Source organism: Euleptes europaea, chromosome 17 (genome assembly GCF_029931775.1).
Source record: "Euleptes europaea isolate rEulEur1 chromosome 17, rEulEur1.hap1, whole genome shotgun sequence".
Taxonomy (NCBI): Eukaryota; Metazoa; Chordata; class Lepidosauria; order Squamata; family Sphaerodactylidae; genus Euleptes; species Euleptes europaea.
Genome location: NC_079328.1, coordinates 49,037,298 through 49,058,951, shown reverse-complemented (window position 1 = coordinate 49,058,951; position 21,654 = coordinate 49,037,298). Strand labels below are relative to the sequence as shown.

At 44.6% G+C, this 21,654-nt stretch overlaps 1 protein-coding gene across 2 annotated transcripts in view; it reads right to left on the bottom strand.

The window, feature by feature from the left end:
• Window positions 1–21,654, bottom strand: part of BANP (BTG3 associated nuclear protein) — a 173,187-nt gene that overhangs the window by 115,794 nt on the left and 35,739 nt on the right. For both annotated transcript variants that reach the window (XM_056862210.1, XM_056862211.1), the window contains exon 7: window positions 1,247–1,486. In XM_056862210.1, the coding sequence (XP_056718188.1) occupies window positions 1,247–1,486 (240 nt within the window). The remainder of the gene's footprint in view (window positions 1–1,246; window positions 1,487–21,654) is intronic.

The window sequence follows — 21,654 nt, the reverse complement described above, 5'->3', positions numbered from 1 at the left end:
CTCCCGATGGGCCGCCGAGCAGCCGAGCGGCTCCAGAGCAGCAGCAGCAGCAGGCATCGGCGGCAGGGCGGGCATGGAGTGGTGAAGCCGGGGGCTGCTGCTGCTGCCGCTGCTGAACAACCTGGCCGGCGCACAGTACAAGAAGTACAGCTTCCGCGACTTCCTGGTGGCTGAGCTGCTGCCACTGCAGTGCGCCTATGCCTACATGCTGGAGCAGTATGAGGGCGAGGGCTGGAAGGAGAGCATCCGTGCCCTGGAGGCCAGCCTGGCCTCCACCGCCTGCTGCGTGACAGTGAGGCGCATTGCCACCAGGAGGGCGCAGGCAGTGGTGAGGCATTGGGGGAACCCTGGCTCGGGGAGCTGGCCTTTGGAGAGCCAGGCCCCGGCGCCGCTCTGGACAAGGGGCTGGCTGAGCTGGAGCTCTTCGGGCATGTCCTGAGGCGCACCTCCTGCCTACGGCGCTGCAAGCATGGCCTACCCATCTTCCAGCCCCACTACCCGCCGGCTGAGACCCTGCACGACTTCCAGTGACGCACCCCTTACCTGTACCTGTACTGCACGCTCTATAAGGTGAGGGGCGCGCCCCCCACAGACCGTCCGGCCCCGCGATCCTGTGCAGAGCGACTCCGCTAGCATGGGATGAAGTGGGGATGTTAATGTATGAGTTGTTTTTTCTAAACTAAAACCTCAGTAGTCAGGTTAAATTGCTGTGTTGGCACTTTGCGATAAATAAGTGGGTTTTGGATTGCAGTTTTGGCACTCGGTCTCTAAAAGGTTCGCCATCACTGCCCTAAGACATGGGAGAGCCAACTGACGGCTGCCTGACAACCCTAGTGGGCTCACGGAGACAATTGGAAGGCGATGGTCCTCCAAATATGAATAGCAGCAGCTTAGTACTGGCTGAATATAATGTTGGGCTTGCACTTAGTCAAGGCTCTTGCCATTTTCAAATTGTTTCCAGTGAGACTGCTATGAAGACTCAGATATCAGAGCAATTCTGGGAGACAATAGCCATGTTTCACCAACTGAGTAGGACTACTGAAGAAAGGCCCTCTGCAACCCTGGACGGGATGTAATGTTTGGCAGGGACACACTGAAGCACACCATAGAAGAGCCATGAGAAATGGTTTTAATCTATGCATGCTACAGTTTCCACTTCACTTGACCCTCTCAACTGGCCAAGAGCACCGCGTAAAATATGTGCCTATGGCAAGAGAGGCAAACCCCACAGGGGAAACATACTCACAGCGAACGCCATAAATCATGAGAGGATCTAGCTGTTTCTTCCCATGCTTCCCCTGCCCGGAAAGGTTGGAGATGGCTTGGATTTCCCGGTGAAAGAGGTAATCCAGCAACGTCAGCGCCATTTTCTCGGCAGTGCGACAGTTGGTACTGATGTGCAGCATGTCTGCGGCCGTGATGGGGCAACGCACCCGCATCTCGGGGTTGTTCTCGTCTCCCAGCCACGTTCCACTAGGATAATCCTCTAAAAAAACACACAAGAAACTAACATTTTATTATCACGTGAGGTGCAGCATTTCCGTTTTTGTTAAGTACTGGTTGACTCACAGAATTTTCTCCCCACTCAGCACAGATTTTTGTTGTGTTTATATATTACTTAAGCGAATATATTTCTTCTTTATTTAATACAGTTCTATCCCACCCTGCTTTCCGAGGGGCTCAAAGCTAAATACATGGCTCTCTCCTCCTTCATTGTATTCTCACGACAGCCCTGTAAGTTACACTAGGCTGAGAGTGAGACAGAGTGTCTGGATCAAGCTCCATGGCACAGTGGGGATTTGAATGGGGGTCTCCCAGACCCCAATCTGATGCTTTTAACAACTACACCACACTGGCTCTCGCCATTATACTGCACAGGAAGCGGCTTCATTCCCAACCTTTTTGACAGGATGTTTCATTTCCCCCACCACTTCAATGAACTACTGGCATTCATTTATCCATTTCCACTACGATCTAAATCAAGTGACTCACAGGATTTCTAATCTGCAGGCTTCCTGCAAATGAAAACTAAAAATTCTGCAACAAGGAAAAGCAAACCCTGCAAGGGGACTAAATAGTGAAAAGGGCTCAAATAGTGCAAAACAGCTTAAACCATTAAATAAACTCCTTAAACGTTGAACAGAAATTCACATCAGCAGCCATGGTACCATTGTCCACGAAAGGATTCCAGCCATGGCCAGATACTCTAGCCCAGGATGCAACTCACAGAGGAAATTTTAGAGGGCCGTAGGTGGGACAGAGATTGGAGGCCTAGGATCCATACAGGGTCAAAGCCTTCAAATAAGGAAGCCAGCTGCCTTTCAAAACTATTCTTCAATCACGAGGTCAAGAAAACCAGCCAGAATTTCCGATTCTGTGACCCGCAGCATGACCACGAGGGTATTGAAAACCACAGAAAAGATAAGCAGAAGTTTAGAGGGGCTCACAAAAAAACGGGCATCATCTTTGTCAGCAAAAGCAGAGGGATGAGTCACCAAAGTCGTGGGAACAGGACTGTTGACTCAGCAAGAGCTGGGAACAAACTTGGAAAGTACAACACATAAGCAGCAGCAAGTGGCAATTTACTTGATTAATTACTTACAGGGTTTATTAAGGGCAGCCACTCAACTGTAACCATGTCTTTCAGACACAACTGGATTCGCCTTCTCTGTCAGACTTACTGAATGGGGAGTCTGCGTTCTTTCCTAAACACGTCATTTACCAAATCAGCAGACCCAGCCGTGAAAGTGAATCACCACAGCTAGTCTCCCAAGAGCATCTTCTTGCCGATGGAGACTGAGGTCATAAAGAAGAAGCAGGATACAATTTTTATGACATGGGTACCCAACACTAAAAAATGCTAAACTCGGCAAGCAGTTTTTGGTAGCAGGGACAGAGGAAAGATACCTCCTAAGCCACCAGATATCAGAGAAAGATGCTTTGTTCTCTCTTTTTTCCTTTTGCAATGGTTTTTGTACAGCAAAGCACTATACATCTGAAATCTGATCTTTTATGAAGAGTTGGAAACACACTGAGGTTATTTAGTCCAGTCAAGCTCCTAGGCATAACTACCTCATACTAGAGTTCTTGCATGGCCCAAGTCACAGGACATGTCTTACTTGCCTCATTCTTCCTTCCTTACCTTACACCCTGCTTCTACTTCTCCCAGCTTTTTTCCGCCACCTTCCCTCTTCCCCTATTCTTCTTTCCCCATTGCTACCTGGCCATTCTTTTTGTTAAGTGCCATCAAATCACTACCGGCTCATGGCGACCCTTTGAAACAATTTCCTCTAAAAGGTCCTATCATTAACAGCCTTGCTCAGGTCTTCAAACTGAGGGCTGTGGCTTCCATTATCAATTCGATCCATCTCATGTTGGGTCTTCCTCTTTGCCTGCTGCCTTCCATTTTCCCCAGCATTATTGTCTTTTCCAGTGAGTCCTGTTTTCTCATCATGTGACCAAAGTACGATAGCTTTCTTTGGGGCTACATAAACGGCTCTATTGACACCTCCATTCTTGCCCCCAAATTTTGGCACTCAAATGGATAGCGGGAGGTTCCTGATTCAATTCCTGGCATCTCCAGTTAAAAGGGAGAAAAAGGATCGGGTGATATGAAAGACCTCTGCCTGAGGCCCTGGAGATCTGCTGCCAGTCAGAGCCCAGAAGACTTATCCTGAGAGACTCCACAGAAGGCAGCTTCCTGTGTTCATCAGTGCCATCAGTCCAGGTTTCCCAGCAAAGGAGACCAATCATTTGCCAATGGGAACAACCTCCCTACCCATCATGGCCCCTCAGCAGCACTGCCTCTGCCTAGACCATGGATAAGAGAAGCACGTGCAAACGTCAATATCTGCTTTGAACCTACATCAGAGGCTCTTCTGCTGACTTCTTTTAGCAGTTCAGGAACCACGCTTATGCTACGATCGACACAAAGTCATGAATGCCTGTTTTTCATAACTGTTTTGCATTCAGGCTCCAGCCATGAGGAGTTCAGATGGAAAAGCCTTTCCCATATTTGCATGACCCCTGAAAAGCACGATCTTTATTTCCTGCCATTGGCTTGAGTTAAGTGGCCTGCATTCTCTTAGATAGCCCGCCAAGGGGAGAGCAATAAAATTCCAGCACAAGAACGGGCTTCGATGTTCGGGATCACTCATCAAACACTTCGTCAAAGGCAAGCTGACGTCACTGGCAGGAGATCCAGGATTAACGCAGGTGAACTGTCATAACATGAAAGGCTAAATTAGAAGAGCTTTAAAAATCCATCCTCTGACATTTCTGCAGGGCTGCATTTGGAGAAGAAACCATGCATCACTGCTCACGTGAACATTTGGGAGCCAGCACAGGAATCCAAGCATTTGATGAGGGCAGCCCCATATCTGACGACATTGGAGGTGAATAAATTTAGAAGAGCTTTCACGTTAGCCAGGCGTGGAGCTTTGCCATCGGCTAATGTAGAAGGCAGATATAGGAAAATCCCCTTCTCCGAAAGAACTTGCCTGTGTAACGGTGAAGAAATTGAGACCCGTGAGCATGCCTTACTGTATTGTTCTCTCCATCATGAGATAAGAGTCAAAACTATCCAGGAAATTTTAAAAAACAATATGGGTCTGTCTGATGAAATTCATACTCAACGACTTTTGGAAGATAGCAACCCTTTAATCTCGAGATGTGTGGCTGAACTTTGTGCCGCTATATATAAGGCACAGAAAGATGTAAGTCATAAATAGTAAATGTTATTAGATAAACCTTTTAGAAGTTAGAATATGGTCCATTTCAGAAATGGGATTTTATTGGGATTGTGTCGATAATTTTTATCTATAGATTTGTTGAGCAATTAATATTGTTTTATGGTGATCGTATGTTATTTTGATTTGGTCAAATGACTGTAAACTAAAGATTGATTGATTGATTGATTGATTGATTGGCAGCCAGCACAGGTGACGTGCAGAGAAGGCTTCAAAACTGCGGCATATTTAGCCGTCTAAGTTGCACAATCCCTTTTCCTCATTTTCTAGGTAGGGAACTGAGGTTACTCACCATCTATCTTGCAAAACTGTTGTGCAAGATAAAAAGATTCACGGCACCACCTAGGCAGGTCCCACAGATACTGAGAGTTAAGCCTGCAGCCATCTGCACCCCCCACATCAAAAGGTATTGCCAAGGGGTGATGAGGTTGGCTAGGGGGTTTTTCCGCCCCTCCCTCCTCACCCAACCTCATCGCTTGGGACAGGGAATAGCCAAGCCTGCATATGGTGTGTGTGTGTTAAGTGCCGTCAAGTCGTCTCCGACTCATGGCGACCCTATGAATCAATGTTCTCCAAAAGTCTATTTTTAACAGCCTTGCTCAGGTCTTGCAAATTGAAGGCTGTGGCTTCCTTTACAGAGACAATCCATCTCTTGTTGGGTCTCCCTCTTTTTTTGCTGCCTTCAACTTTTCCTAGCATGATTGTCTTTTCCAGTGACTCTTGTCTTCTCATAATGTGACCAAAGTACGACAGCCTCAGTTTAGTCATTTTAGCTTTTGGGGTCAGTTCAGGCTTGATTTGATCTACAACACACTGTTTTTTTTTTTTTTTTTTTGGCATTCCACGGTATCCGTAACTCTCCTCCAACACCACATTTCAAAGGAATCTACTTTCTTCCTATCAGCTTTCTTCAATGTCCACCTTTCACACCCATACACAGTAATAGGGAATACTCCAGTGACACACCCTTACCCTTAAGAATCTTTTCTAGCTCCTTCATGGCTCCCCTTCCCAGTCTCAATCTCCTTCTGATTTCTTGGCTGCAGTCTCCCTTTTAGTTGAAGTTGGAGCAAGGAATAGAGTCTTGAACAATCTTGATTTCCTCACTGTCAAGCTTCTCCTGTAATTCTCCTGTAGTCATTACTTTTGTCTTCTTGATGTTTAGCTGTAGTCCTGCTTTGGCACTTTCTCCTTTAACTTTTAGCAGTACTCGTTTCAAGTCTTCGCTATTTTCTGCCAGCAATATAGCCCATGCATCTGGTAGCCCAGCAGGTTTCCAGGCAAGTTGGGCTGGCAGCAGGCTGGCACCCTGCTGCCAGCTCTATCATCACAGTTAAGCCACTTTAAATCTTGTTGGTTTGGCAGAGTAGATGTAGCCTTGGTCATGTGACATTATGGCCACTGCATCTCTGTCACTTTACCCAAGAACCCTGAACAGTCTCTCTTTGACTGAATCCAAACAAGACTGTCTCGACTCCATCATGCTGTTTCATTTATCTGCATCAAGAGTGATACCTTTGCAATGAAGCCTTTCCTGACAGGTATCTGAAAAAGACCGCCAAAAGGGCTTTGGTACTGAAACGAGCACGGAGCAAAAAACGTAACCTGACAATAAGCAGTTTCCCTTTATTTAACCCCCACCCCCCCACCATCATTTCTAAGAGAGATCTGTGCTCAAAATATAGGAGAGAAGGAAGAGCCTTCATTCATGGGATGGAGGATTGCTTAGAGTGTCCAAAAAAGGCACAGGGTGTTCTTGAAAAGCAAAACATGAAGTGTTATCAGCAGGCTGTGCTATTTTTAATCCATTTTCGGGAGGGCGGGGACAGTAGTAGACACAAACGCATCCCTTTAATGACTGCTCATTCTCTAATCACGAGAACCTGCTCACACAAGTTCCACTCAATGTAATTTCTGGGTCAGACGGTTCATTTCATCCTGCTCCATTCCGCTGCACAAAGAAAACCCCTTTCCTTCACAAAGCCAAATTTCCGAGAGGTATTATGTTTATTGCTCTCTAACTTACAAGTCGGCTGGCCACCTGCTGTGACTAAAGAGGAAGCCGCCTTTTCCGAGCATGTCTGTGAGGGCTGGAGGAGCAGGGCACTAACACAAACATTGGTTGCTGTAGAAACAAAGCACAGGGGAGAACCTAAACTCTCGGTATACAGAAAGCCATGAGGACAACCCAAAAATGAACCGGCTTACAGCCAATAACACGTGCACGCGTGTGTTTCCATCCCTCCCAGGGAGATGGCTGACCCTTTGCTGCTACTTGCTTGATTCCGCTGGGAAACTCAACCTTAACTAGCCTGACATATGAGCATCAGCAATAAGTTGAGAAGCAAATTCCAGCACCGACTTCTCCCTAGGTTCCATCAATCATCCCTTTAAAACAAAAAGAAAAGCCAATGGAACACCTGCCTGTGTAAATATTTAAAGAATTAACTCGTTCCTTTCATCAAAATAGTTTTTTATTTGTTTGGCTAACTATAGCTGGGTGCAAATCTGGCATTCAGGCCAGGGAAAGATGCCTGGTAGCTGTATCAGAAAGGCAAGATGCTGAAATAGTCTTAAGAAAATAAACCACTTCATGCACTAGGAATACAAAACCTTCTCTCTGGAGCACTTAAATAATACTTTGGCAAATGGGTAGGATATCCTACACACAGACACACACACACTCCTATATTTAATGAGCCAGTGTGGTATGGTGATTAAGAGCAGCGGACTCTAATGTGGTGAACTGGGTTCATTTCCCCACTCCTCCACATGAAGCCTGCTGGGTGACTTTGGGCTAGTCACAGTTCTCTCCGAACTCTCTCAGCCCCACCTACCTCACAAGGTGTCTGTTGTGGGGAGGGGAAGGGAAGGAGATTGTAAGCCGGTTTGATTTTCCTTAAAGGTAGAGAAAGTGGGCTTATAAAAACCAACTCTTCATCATCATCAATTAGCCTAGCTTTTACCAATGGCAAAATTTTAAAAAACCAATGATATTAGCGCTCAGATAATTAACAGCTTGTAATCTCAGACAACTAAAAACCCACGGTGAAATTGATTTATTGGTGCCGGTTGCCCATTTAGAATTCCCATACCTATAACCTGGCTCTGCCCTTGGCACAGCAAGACTTTGCTACGCAGACTGGGGAATCCTGGGGCTTCCTGCCCCCTCCCTTTTACACTTAGCCAGTTAAAAGACTTCCAGAGCTGCAGCAAACCAAAATTTGTCATTTTGTCTGAAACCCAAACTATGGTTTGAGCTCCTTCCTCAAAACCAGGATTCCAAACCATGGTTTTGATCCTTACCTGGAATCCTGATTTGGAGGGAAGAGTACAAGCCAAGGTTTGCAGTTCAGACACAAACACAAACTGGGGTCTGTTATAAATCCAGAAATCTTTCATTACATAACCATATGCAAAGGTGGGGTAAGTATAAGGCAGGAAGCAAGCACAATGGTGAAGAGAGTGCAGAAACCCTAGGATTCCCCAGGCTCATTCCTACATTACAGCTAAATCATGGATGGACTGTAATGTCTGAACCATGCCTTAATCATCTTTGGCTGAGCATTGTGAGTCCAAAGAAACTTCCAGGATAGCATCAAACTGATATTTTGACCTGAGAATCACACTGAGGGAGGGAGGGAGGGAGGGAGGGAGGAAGGAAGGAAGGAAGGAAGGAAGGAAGGAAGGAAGGAAGGAAGGAGAAGGAAGGAAGGAGGCAGTGGTGTGGGGAACAGACTTTGAGTGAATGGAGAAAAACAGTGCTTAGAAGGCAGGCACATAGTGATCCATATGCTTTGTGATGGTTGTCTACACATGCTAACTTAGATCTTTTGTTGCTCCAGGTGTTGCTTAAAAAACAAACCAGGAAACTCTCTTCAGAACAATTATTCATTTGTCTGTCCCTTTTATGTGAAAATAAATAGAAACCTTTTCAAAACAAAAAAGAATTTAAGCAGAAACATTTGGCTGGAGACCTTCAGTTTGATTTGGCTTTCATATGTCACCACAGCGTCAAATAAAAGGCTGTTCTTGTGCATTCGTCAACCAATGTCAGCTGCGATATAGTTTGAACTCAAACCTTGACAGACAAGGATTTGGGGTGTGATGGAGGGCGTGGAAGCGAGACACGGCACCCTGCAACAGCTTTTGAAACCTTCACAACAATGTTCTAAACTTCATACATGGAGACGATTGCCATGGAAATACAAAAGATGATGCAAAATCACTTTCGATGCTGGGCAAAAAGATTCCACAAGAAGATCTGACCCTTTGCCACACCAGGCTTCAGAAAGCATTCACTGTTAATTCCCAGACCGTAAATCATGTTTCGTCACAAATGCCTTGTGAAAAAATAAATCTATTTCTTATGTTCATTTTCTACCACACTTTACTCTGAAACTGTTTTAAAGCCCATAGATCTGCTACAAGATCTTGTCATTTTTGCTCAATTACTTGAATAATTTTGCTTAATTACTTGAATAGTGATGTCTTTACAAAAATTACAGAACCCCTTCACATGAAACACAGATGTGCACGCATGCACACACACACAAGTTTTTTTGTTCGATACCATCCTTCTCTAAAAACTTAGTCTTGGCCAGAGTTTCTTTGTTCTTTTTTTTTTAAATCTGCTTTAAAAAAAACCTGCCTTTAATCAAGCCTAATAGCTCTAACACAAATATGTTCTCCATAGGGACGTTTCTGTGGTATAAACAGGATGGGTCGGATCCCTTATATGCAAACCAACAAGAAGCCCATTTATTCTGAACAATGCATGATAGACTCCAGCCTCTGAAAACATGAAAAATCCAACATTTCTGCGCTACAAAGTTGAGGCCAAAATGTTTTAGCAGATATGACAAAAATGCACAGAGACACAAGCAAATACCTAGTTAGAAGAAGAAGAAGAAGAGTTGGTTTTTATATATCAATTTTTCTCTACCTTTTAAGGAGAATCAAACCAGCTTACAATCTCCTTCTCTTCCTCTCCCCACAACAGGCACCCTGTGAAGTAGGTGGGGCTGAGAGGAGTGACTAGCCCAAGGTCACCCAGCTGGCTTCATGCGGGGAAACAAATCCAGTTCACCAGATTAGCGTCTGTCGCTCATGTGGAATAGTGGGGGAATCAATCCCGGTTCTCCAGATTAGAGTCATAGAATCACAGAGTTGGAAGGGGCCATACAGCCATCTAGTACAACTCCCTGCTTAATGCAGGATCAGCCTAGAGCGTCCCTGACAAGTGCTTGTCCAGCCTCTGCTTAAAGACTGCCAGTGAGGGGGAGCTCACCACCTCCCTAGGTAGTCCACCGCTCCTAACCACTACACCACACTGGCTCTCACTGAAGGGGACAGCAAAATCACTTCCAGAACACAAAGAAAAACAAAATTTGATACACAACTCAGGGCAAATTATAATGAAAGTGTGAAAACCTTCCTCAAAACCTGGAATTGGAAGTCTGCTTCATCAGGCTAACCAGAGCCCCAAACTGGCTTCAGGCTGGGAAAGGGGTTTTTCCAGAGGCAGCCACAAGCATCACTCCACTTCTCTAGCACAAACTGTTACACGTACAGAGAGGGGCTGACCCCAGTCTTGCAAGGTCTGACAGGGTGCAGGGATCGTATCATCCCTGTGCTTCATTAAAAAGATTTGCACTGTGTTACCCACCTGTTTCTAGGCACAATTCAAAGTGCTGGTTTTCACCTTTAAGGCCCTAAATGGCTTGTGGCCAGGGTACCTGAAGGACCGTCTCCGTCCCATACTATCCATACTATGCCATCAAGCCCTGTTATCTTTGGGCTCTGTCTTCAGAGGTGAGGCAGTTGGTAACTAGAAACAGGGCATCCTCTGTGGTGGCACCTTGCCTCTGGAACGCCCCCACCCCCTGCCTTGAGGCTTGCCCAGCACCTACTTTCTTTCTTTCAGGCTTCAGGCCAAAACACATCACTTACTCAGACTTTTTGGTTAGGGGTTTTATCTTAACAGCTTTATTAATGGTCTGCTTCTGTTTGGTAGATAGTTTTTATGCTGCTTACGTCTAAGATTTTTGGGAATAAGGACGGGCTACAAATGTAAGGAAATAAATAAATAATGGCTTGTTTTTAATGGCTTTTTTAATACTGTGATTTTTAATTATAAGCCACCTTGAGCAGGACTCCTTTGCATGAATTCTGGCAACTTCTAAAGGTTACAGAGTAATTTGCTAATGGGATTTACAATTGGATCCAATTATTCTCTTCCACCCAGCTGGATCCAACCACCACTGTCCGCTAAGTCGTCCTTCAATGGAAGCAGATTTTTTCTGTTGCAGAAAGACTTAGGGCAGGGGCTGTGGCTCATTAACAGAGCATCTGCTTGGCACGCAGAAGGTCCCAGGTTCAATCCTCAGCAACTCCAGTTAAAGGGACTAGTCAGGTATGTGATGTGAAAGACCTCAGCCTGAGACCCTGGAGAGCCGCTGCTGGTCTGAGTAGACAACACTGACTTTGATGGACAGAGGGTCTGATTCAGTATAAGGCAGCTTCATGTGTTCATGTGACTCTGAAAAAGGTGGAATAGAAATATTCTAAATCAGGGGTGGGGAACCTTTTTTCCGTCAAGAGCCATTTGGATATTTATAACATCATTCGAGGGCCATACAAAATTATCAACTTAAAAATTAGCCGACCGACACGTTTCTCCATGGCCTGGGTGGGAAAGGGTTAACACAGTTTCTTGGGTGGTCCTAGCAGCTCCATAGCTAATGACTCTTCTGCAAGGGGGAAAAAGGTTCCTTTTCTCGGCAAAACAAACACATCTGCCTTGAATAGAGGGTATTCCTGTCTGCGGGAGGGTGCGGATCACCAGTCTTAGATCCTGCTGAGCTAATTATCTGGCAGGACCCATGAAGGGCCAGACCAAATGATTTCGCGGGCCTTAAACGGCCCCCGGGCCTGACATTCCCCACCCCTGTTCTAAATAAATAAATACTTCTAAAAATTAGATTCGAGTCCAGTAGCACCTTAAAGACCAGCAAGATTTTCAGGGTATAAGCTTTCACAAGTCAAAGCTCCCTTTGCCTGGTACAAATACTTCATCAAGTTTTTGACTAGAATCCCCTAGTCCAACGCATTTTACAAGTAAAGAGTATTTAGGGTCTCATACCACATAAGGGCTAGCTGATCCAAATTAAGTTGATCCTGAGAACACAACTTGAAAACAACAGAACAACCTTGTTGGGTCAGATCAAAAAAAAACCTTGTCCAGAGTCCTTTGCAAGAATTCTGGCAACTTCTAAAGGTTACACAGTAATTTGCTGTTGGAATTAACAGTTGGATCCAATTATTCTCTTCCACCCAGCTTGATCCAACAACCACTGTCTGCTAAGTCTTCCTTCAATGGAAGCAGGCTTTCTCTGTTGCAGAAAGACCAAGTGAAAGGCTGGATCCAACTTTTCTGGGATGAATGAGTAGCAAAACACCTCATTTTGTTTCCATTTGTAATGTAGTCGGTTCCTTGTTTTAAAAAGGCTTTATTAAAAATACACTGAAAAGTGAAATTATGAGTGCATTCTGTAAAATAGAGAAACCACAAAGGGCAGGGATGTGATGCATCCAAGAGACCAAATTAAAAAAGACTCTTGGGAAAGTGCTAAAGCATAAGCGCCTTTCCAGAAAACTGCAAGGGAATGAAGATGATGTTCATTAGGACCATCTATTGGCCCAAGACTGCACATTAAGCATGATCCTTGGGCACAGTTCTCAAGGAACACCTTGGGAAAGGAATCCTGGTTCTGTACCAGCCGTTGCAAAATATCTCAGGGTCTAACAGAAATGAAGATAATTAGGGAAAGATGCATGCAATTAGGACCAAATGGAGTGAAAAACTTTAGTTAAGCATCGGAGATGGAAAACACACAAGTATCAGCAAGCAACGAACCCTCAAACTAGACCTAGCAGGTACAGTAGCATTTTGTCTTCTATGCAGGCATACCTGCAACTGAACATGCGCACAGGGCTGTTCTGGAGGTATTGAGCGAAGGAGAAGGAGGAGGAGGAGGAGGAGGAAGAGGAGGAGGTTTTTATATGCTGACTTTCTCTGCCTTTTAAGGAGAATCAAACCGGCTTACAATCACTTTCCCTTCCCCTCCCCACAACAGACACACGATGAGGTAGGTGGGACTGAGAAAATAAAGAGCTCTGACTAGCCCAAGGTCATGTGGAGGAGTAGGGAAACCAAAGGGCAAAGACTGAGGGAAGGAGCATTCCCCCCGCTGTTCACATGTTGGTTTGAGCAGGAAGAGTTGGCTTGACTCAAGGAGAGGGGGACTGCTCCTCGCGCTATGGAAAGCACTAGAAGGGAAGCTTTTAAGCTCAATACCTCCACAGCAGGCCTGAACGCATGCGCAGTCCCATGTGGGGCTCCTGTGAAGCCACAGAGATGAACAACCATGCCAAATTCACCAGTGAGTCCTGAATGACCTATGACTTGAGCAGTAACAGCCCAACATTCAAACCATTATACCATCTATATATCTAACAGTGACGTGTAGCCCCCATCTGCAGATGTCTAGAGTCACAGATTGGAGCCATATGGACACTAAACAGAATTACCTGAAAGCTTGAAAGATCCCCCAGGTCTGCAGGAAAATCTGAAATCTTAAAAGAAATACACCGGCAGATTTAAACTCCCCCCCCCCCGAAATAAAACATCATTCTCTACACAAGTGCAGAGAACGCACCTACCTCTGGCATAGTTGTTGGTGGCTGTGGCAGAACCTGGGTGTTACGACGGGTGCACCTGCGGCTACAGCAGAGCTTGAGAGCCGCAGCAGAGCCCGGCAGTGGCACAGCCCAAGAGCAGCAGTGGGCCCATTGAGAAAGTGGGGAGGGGATGGGATTATCCCCCACACACACCAGGAGTCTCACAAGCCTACACTTAAAGTGACTAATTGAGAGCCAGCATGGTGTAGTGGTTAAGAGCGGTGGACTCTAATCTGGAGAACCAGGTTTGATTCCCCACTCCTCCACATGAAGCCTGCTGGGTGAGTGACCTTGGGCTAATCACAGTTCTCTCAGAACTCTCTCAGTCCCACCTACCTCACAAGGTGCCTGTTGTGGGGGGGGGAGTAGGCAATTGTAAGCCGCTTTGGGACTCCTTACAGTAGAGAAAAGCAGGGTATAAAAACCACCTCTTCTAATATAACAGCCATTCTATTTATCGATCACAGTTTATATTCCGCTCTTCCTTTGAAGAGCTCAGGGTAGCCTACATAATTTTCTCTTTCCTCCATTTTACCCTCACCACAACCCTGTGAGGCAGGCTAGAGTGAGAGAGAGTGTCCCAAGGCCCCCCAGTGCCATCCATGGTGGAGCAGGGTTTTGATCCAAGGCCACTGCAGCCCTAATCCAACACACTAACCTCCAAATCACACTGACTCTCTATGACATACAAGTGTAACTCCCAACCTACAAAAGAGTACCAATCACCCATCACAATAAAGTTTTCAGCTCTGAATTCCTGGCTCTGACAATAGCATAACTGCTACTTGCGAAAGAATTAACTTCGAAGTCTCATGCTTTTGCTAAGTTGCCCGACAGCTCATCCCAAACACAGCACACACAGGGCCCTTCCGTGATTTCCAACCTAGCACTGATTCCAAGTTCTACTGTAACACTGGCTGCTCTTCTGTTCGATGTATTATCTTTGGCCAAGACAAATGGATTGCTGGTGACTTAATTGTTTTTTTCCTTACATTACGGAGAAGATTTATTAAACTGACAAACCGTTCAAAAATGATCAGGAAAACAAATCCAAGGAAAATGATCTCAGACTTAGGAAACTGGGAACGCAAATTATTTTGGCAAAATGTTATCACCCAAAGGGTTCTGAACATATGGAATAAGTTACTACCAAAAGTCCACTGGAAGGAGAACCACAGTACTCTTGGGACAACGGGATTTGTTTTTCAGCAAATACCTTACAGCCACGTGGGGAAAACACAGTTGAAAAAAACTACAACAGAACCTGATGATCCATTCATGATATTCATTTACTGTGTTCTCAATAAAGGAAGCCTCGGCCTTCAGTTTGCAAGACCTGAGCAAGGCTGTTAATGGTAGGATGTTTTGGAAGTTATTAATTCATGTGTGTGTGTTAAGTGCCGTCAAGTTGCTTCCGACTCATGGCGATCCTATGAATCAATGTCCTCCAAAATGTCCTATCTTTGACAGCCTTGCTCCGGTCTTGCAAATTGAGAGCCGTGGCTTCCTTTATTGAGTCCATCCATCTCTTGTTGGGTCTTCCTCTTTTCCTGCTGCCCTCAACTTTTCCTAGCATGACTGTCTTCTCTAGTGACTCTTGCCTTCTCATAATGTGACCAAAATACAATAGCCTCAGTTTAGTCATTTTAGCTTCTAGGGTCAGTTCAGGCTTGATTTGATCTATAACCCACTGATTTGTTTTTGGGGTACTCTACGATATCTGTAACACTCTCCTCCAACACCGCATTACAAAGGAGTCTACTTTCTTCCTTCTTTATTAATTCATAGGGTCGCCATAAGTCGGAAGTGACTCAGCAGCACTTAATACATACACATGTTCTCCTGATACGTATAAGAGACACATGTGAAACACAATACTTGTAAGGGGGGGGGGGAACAGTTCCAAGTTACTGGAGTTTGTAAAACCCATGTCCTTTCTTGAGTTATTTTCCTCTAACAGTATTTTATTAACTCTTACAAATTCACCATCTGCATAGAGGTCTGCCTGAAGATAAATGCTGTGTTCTTTCCCCCATAAGCAACCAGCAATTGCATCCAAGGAAATGGAAGTGTTTGTTCAGCAACTGTCAGATAATGAGGTTCTGAATTGTTGCTCGGTTGCGGCAGGCTTCTGTTTGGCCAGGTTGTGCACTTCTACTAAAATCACTAGCAAGTTCCTTGCAGACTGAAACATTACCATGAATATTCATTTATCCAAAGCCAGCGAGGAAAGACCTGGGGAGCTATCAGTTAGTAGCCCAGACATGCTCAGTCCGGCCCCCTGGAGCACAAGGAAGGGCTTCAAGATTAGCAGTGAAGAGGAAGACGGGCTGCCGATTGTGGCAGCAGAAGGTCACTCCTGGATGGGGCACAGATCGCAGCACGCACAAGTGACAAGACAGCTCAAGTATCAACTCCCCACCTTCCTCTCAAGGAATCTCCAGGAATTTCCCAATCTGGTGCTGGCAACCCTCATCATGCATCCCTGCTTTGCTTTCCCATCCTTTCTCAAGGTAGCAGGCGATCTGGGAGGTCGCTCAGGGGAAGGGTAGAGGATCTTTTGGGATGGCAAGTGCACTTGTAGTCTTACATCATTAGGTACTTCTTTGTGTTATACACACACAACCTCTGTACCACGGGAGCTAGCTCTTTCTCCAGCTCCACAAAGTGATTTTCTGAGTGATTTCTTTACGACCAAAATGTGAACACTGCCTACACTGTATGGCAGGTGTATTAAGTCGCACGGCAAATAAGGAGTTATTTGAAATATTGTAAAAAATTCCCCACAGATGAGCTGTCAGGCTGTGTGACTCTGCTTTCAAGCGCACGTGCTTATATAATGGAAAGACTTTTCAGTCACATGTCTGGAATCAATCTGGAAGGCCAACTGAAGTATTCAATTAGCTGAACAATGGTCACCAAGACTGTTTCTCCAAAGACTAATAGCTTTCCTTATTTTGTTAACATTTTTAGTTTATTGCTTTTTTTACGAATATTACAGCATCGGGTGTTTGTCCTACTTGTTGATTTTTGTAACAGTGATTGACCTAATTAAAACCACGGAGACCACAGCCTTCGCTACACACTGACTCCTACACCATGCAGAAATAAGGGAAGCAGATCCACAGGGACTGCAGCTGCATTCGAATGTCCCAACAAGCTGGGAATTAAAACGCCAATCAGCAGTTGGTTGCTGTGCACGCCTTCCTCCTCCCACCCCTCCCTCCTCTTCCAATGGATGGAACCTGAATGAACACATCTTGCACCTCGATTATGCTCAAACTTGTCATGACATCTGAATGCAAGCATCTCACCGCAGTTCTTTCAAGCCACGCGCACCAGAATAAACATTCAGAATCCTGGCAAACTAACTAATAGGAGGAGGGAAAGGCAAACACCTGAAGAGCAAGTGGGGCAAAATGATTTGGGGTAAAGGCCTACCGTTGTGGGGAGAGGAAGGGAAGGAGATTTAAAAAATAATAATTTTATTAAAGAAAAATAACTTGCAAAATTGAACACAACATGCTTACATCGCATACATACAGTATATCAAATCTTCCAAAAGGAGATGTCTTTTACTTATCTTCTATCTACTAAGATGATAAAAATATCAAACACAAGATCCCTTAATCCCTTTATACTTCCTTGTAAGCTATAGCATTATTTGTTTTACTACATTCCCACATCTCCCTCTTTCTTGAATATCCAACTTTTTTCCAGATGTTCTGCTACAAACTATTAAAGTTACATTTGCACATAATCATAGTAAAGTTTCCATTTCTTCTGCCACTCCCTAACAGGTAGAAGGGAAGGAGATTGTAAGCCAGTTTGATTCTCCTTAAAAGGCAGAGAAAATTGGCATATAAAAGACCAACTCTTCTTCTCGTTCTACACAGGTATAGGTCAAGAGAGCCCGCTCCCTAGTGGGCAAGGTGAGACGAAAAGGCCAGAGCGGGAGGGAGGGACCAGTTGCCTTGAAGCCTCACCCTGCGGTAAGAGAAGGAGGAATCCTGAGCAGGAACCCAGGCCTCGGGTGTGGTCCAAAGCCTTGACCGAGACAGGTGGAGGAGATGAGGGATATGCAGACCTTCAAGCAGTGATCGGGTATTTGAACCTGGGGCTGTTATTGTGAAAAACAGCAATAAACCACAAACCATACCTGTCCCCCGCTGGTGTCTGTCTGTTATGGGAGAAGCTGGACACAGACAGAACATCCAGGTGGAGAAGCAGCCCCTGGCCCATCAGCATAGCTGTGCTCCCCCCACTCCCAACTTTTGCATCCAGACTGGCAACTGAATGGCACAATGGTATCTTAGAGAGGGGGGGCGCGCTACCATTTAATGCTGACAGGTGGTATTAAGCTGTAATATCAGTCTTCTTTTGCTCTTGACTTATTTACTTAGTTTCCAACCCCCGACTTGCCTGACAAATAAACCCTTTCAGGTATAATACAGGTATAGGATTAATTCATCTGTATGCTTACATAACATCCTTACAGATTAACCTATTTTGAGCACCATTAGACATTTAGAGAAGACACATTCAACCAGTTCCACAACTAACATTTCCCATTCAAACCCACCCCCCTCCAAAAAAATCTATGTTGTCACAAAAGGTTATTATGTTGGCAAAGAAGAAGTAACAGTCCCCTATTTTCTATTAGACTGAGGTTCCTCTAGAGTAAAGAAAAATGATCTCTGTCTGAAAAAAAAAGCAAAACAAAATTTGAGTTCACTCAAATGTTTACTCTGTTTTCATCCACCAAAACCTCTGAGAAGTCCAGTCTCCATCCACACTGATCAATGTTGGCATGGCAATAATGCTTTGTTTAAATCTTGATGGGTTATGCTATAAGTTGCAAGAATTTTTTTAAAGCAAACATTTATATTAAAATAAGAATGTCCATATAATCAAAAAATGCGTAGTTTCCAAAAAAAAAAAAAAGGCCAAGCCAGATGGGAACCTTGAACACATGGAAACAGTTGAGTAACTCACCAAGTTTCCAGAAACAGTTCTTCTGAGAGACGGGGACGTCTTTGAAAGAACACTTAACGGTTAATTTGGAAAACATTCTAACCATTACCTTGTCACTGTCTAGGAAATACTGCGGAAGGCATGGAGGATACTTCACTGCTTTTCCACTGCAGAAAATACTAGCACAGGTATTCGTTTTGTCTGGTCTTCCAGACTTTGGATTGGATCCTGCGGGAAATAACGAGGGTAATTTCCGCCAGAGGAAGGTCCATCCCCCTCCGCTTGCATCATGGGCAGGCTCTGGAAAGCATCTCCCTAAGCGAACAGATCCATGATGTTTAATCCAGTGGTTTGGTCCTAAATACCTTGATCCAAACATACCTGAGGTGTCACTTTGCCCCTACATCCCATTACGCTTGCTCTTAAGACCAGCCATTTACCTACCATATCAGGAGTGTTGAAAGGCATTCTTGATGGGTGCCATACAAGTACATAACCTCCTTCAAACAAAGAATAGACCAAATTCAAGCAGTTTTCAGAAAGCTGCAAAATCCTTGATTCGTTTTCCCCCCATTTCTGGAGGCTTCTGGGAATGGCAGTTAAGCCAGGGTGATGCTTTATGAACACTGGACATTAGCTTTTTTTTTACACTGGATTTTAATGTGGTTATTTTATAGAGGGGTTTATCCATTTAAAATTATCAGAAGGGGCACGGGGGAGAAAGCAGAAGCAGACAATTGTTTTTTAATCGCTGTGAAAGCTGGAATTATTTTCTCCCTGGAATGTCCACACCACTTGAGGCAGAAGTATCTAAGTCTAAGCCCTCACTTTGACCTATGTCTTCAAGAATTCTCTATGCCCCTAATGCCAAGAGTAACCACGATTCCCTCCATGCACCCAGGACATGTAGCAATAGAGGCAATCCAGGAGCTGCCTCTGAATTTGGAGATTCATCAGATTCACCATTGATTTGCCAAAGCAATGCACTCAATTTTTAATTGCCTGGATGTTTATTTGAGACTAAAGTGGAGGTAGCAGGATTATCTATTTATCTTCTGAGAACCCATTCTGCCCACCCAATCCCTTGCCATAAAGGATGTCTCAAGTGGGAATTTAACACGAAGCATAAAGCAATTTCAGCCAGGCCCTTTCTAAACTAATCCTAACCCGAAGAAGTAGGGTGCTGCATTGCCCAGAGGTCAACTGAGCTGGGCTACAAAAAGACATTCTTTTACAGGTTCCAAAGAGATGAAGAAAATGAAAATATCTGTCTATAAAACATCAAACCACACCAAGCACACACAGAAAATATACAAATATATGTATATATATTTAAGTTCACTTGACACAGAGCTCCCCCTAGAGCATAAAATAATATTTTAAAAAACCGAACCACTGGTTCATATTGATAAGAAAATTATGTATTTTCATATATTTCCAACCTATCAGTCAAGGCTTGCTCTGCCTCTTAGTAATGAGCTGTTGAAAGCTACAATTTCCAAGCTGTTGAGCCCAAAAAATAATGGCTCCCCGACATGAGCACAAAGCCATTCAGAGGCAGGAATTGGCCTGATTTGTTTCAGCTTTTTAAGGACAGACAATCTGAAAACAGAATGGCTTGGATTCCACTTCACAGCAACTTGACTGCAAGGGACGTGATGACTTTATCATCATTGCTACGGCCTTCAGTTGGCTTCAACAGTTCTGGGCGCTTACCAAACACCAAATATTTTACGACCAGTTTAGAATTTTCTACAGTCCTCCAAACCGAACATATCTCTCCAGCCTACACCCTGTTCTGCATTTTGAACGGTTTTGTAAAGCTACCTTTATGTTAAAAAACAGCTTGAAAAGGCACATCAGATGCACAATATCTGATTCATTGAGAGCCAGCATGGTGTAATGGTAAAGAGCGGTGGTTTGGAGCGGTGAGCTCTAATTTGGAGAATCGGGTTTGATTCCCCACTCCTCCGCATGAGCAGTAGACACTAATCTGGTGAACTTGGTTGGTTTCCCCACTCCTACACATGAAGCTAGCTGGGTGACCTGGGGCTAGTCACACTCTCTCAGCCCCACCTACCTCACAGGGTGTCTGTTGTGGGGGAGGGGAAGAGAAGGTGATTGTAAGCCGGTTTGATTCTTCCTTAAGTGGAAGAGAAAGTAGGCATATAAAAAACCAAGTCTTTTTCTTCTTCAACATTAATTACACACTTCTCTGCACCGCAGCTGAACACACATAAAGCTGCCTTACACTGAATCAGACCATTGGTCCATCAAGGTCCTTCTTGTCTTTTCAGACTGGCAGCAACTCTCCAAGATCTCAGGTTGAGGTCTTTAACGTTACGAACCACCTGATCCTTTTAACTGGAGATGCCAGGGATTGAACCTGGGGCCACAGATGAACCACAGGCTTTTTGTTCAAAGTCCTTTCCAAAATGTGGCCTCCTTAAGTGTGGCCATCAGAAAGTCTAATTAGTTTTCATCCTGGACAACTGGACTAGCTTTGTTGCGGGAGTTTGGAGTGTGAAATTATAGACAGCTATTTGAAGCAGTGTGGATTTGTTGGCTGAGCGTTTTTTGGGGTCCAGAAAAGTTGCTCCTAGTATTCAAAAGAACAACGGCAGGGTGTGGGGGGTGGGGTGGCTAAAGGGGAACTGCTGTTACTAAGCTGGGTTCTCAAAACCGTACATAAATTTCAGTGCAGATTTTAATTTGTGGGTCTCCCAAAGGCTGTTTGGTCAACATTTATAAATACAATAATCCTGCTAAAAAGTCAACATCTGTCTCTGTGAAAATCTGTGCCAAAGAATCATGTTGAAAAGGTCAGACTGCGGCAACTACTTTTTTAGTCCAATAGAAAGGGCTTCCCTTAAACAAACAATTTATGCAAAAATTATTGCCTGTCCTGACATAGATCTGGGGGAAGGGAAGGCCTGAACTGGCACCTGCTGCAGTGAAAACTGGGCCGCATTTTGCCAACACTCTCAGTTCTCAGCTGAGGGGGGGTGGTCGGAGACAGAAACCACTTGCACTTTGATTTTTTGCAAAGGACATTATCTCAATGTAGATCACACGTAGAAACACACACAAATGATACCAACTGTACAGACATATTTTAGCTCCAGTGAACTAGAGGGAGAACTGTGAATGAACTGTATCTTGTCAGCCACACCCCTCCTACACGGAGGGA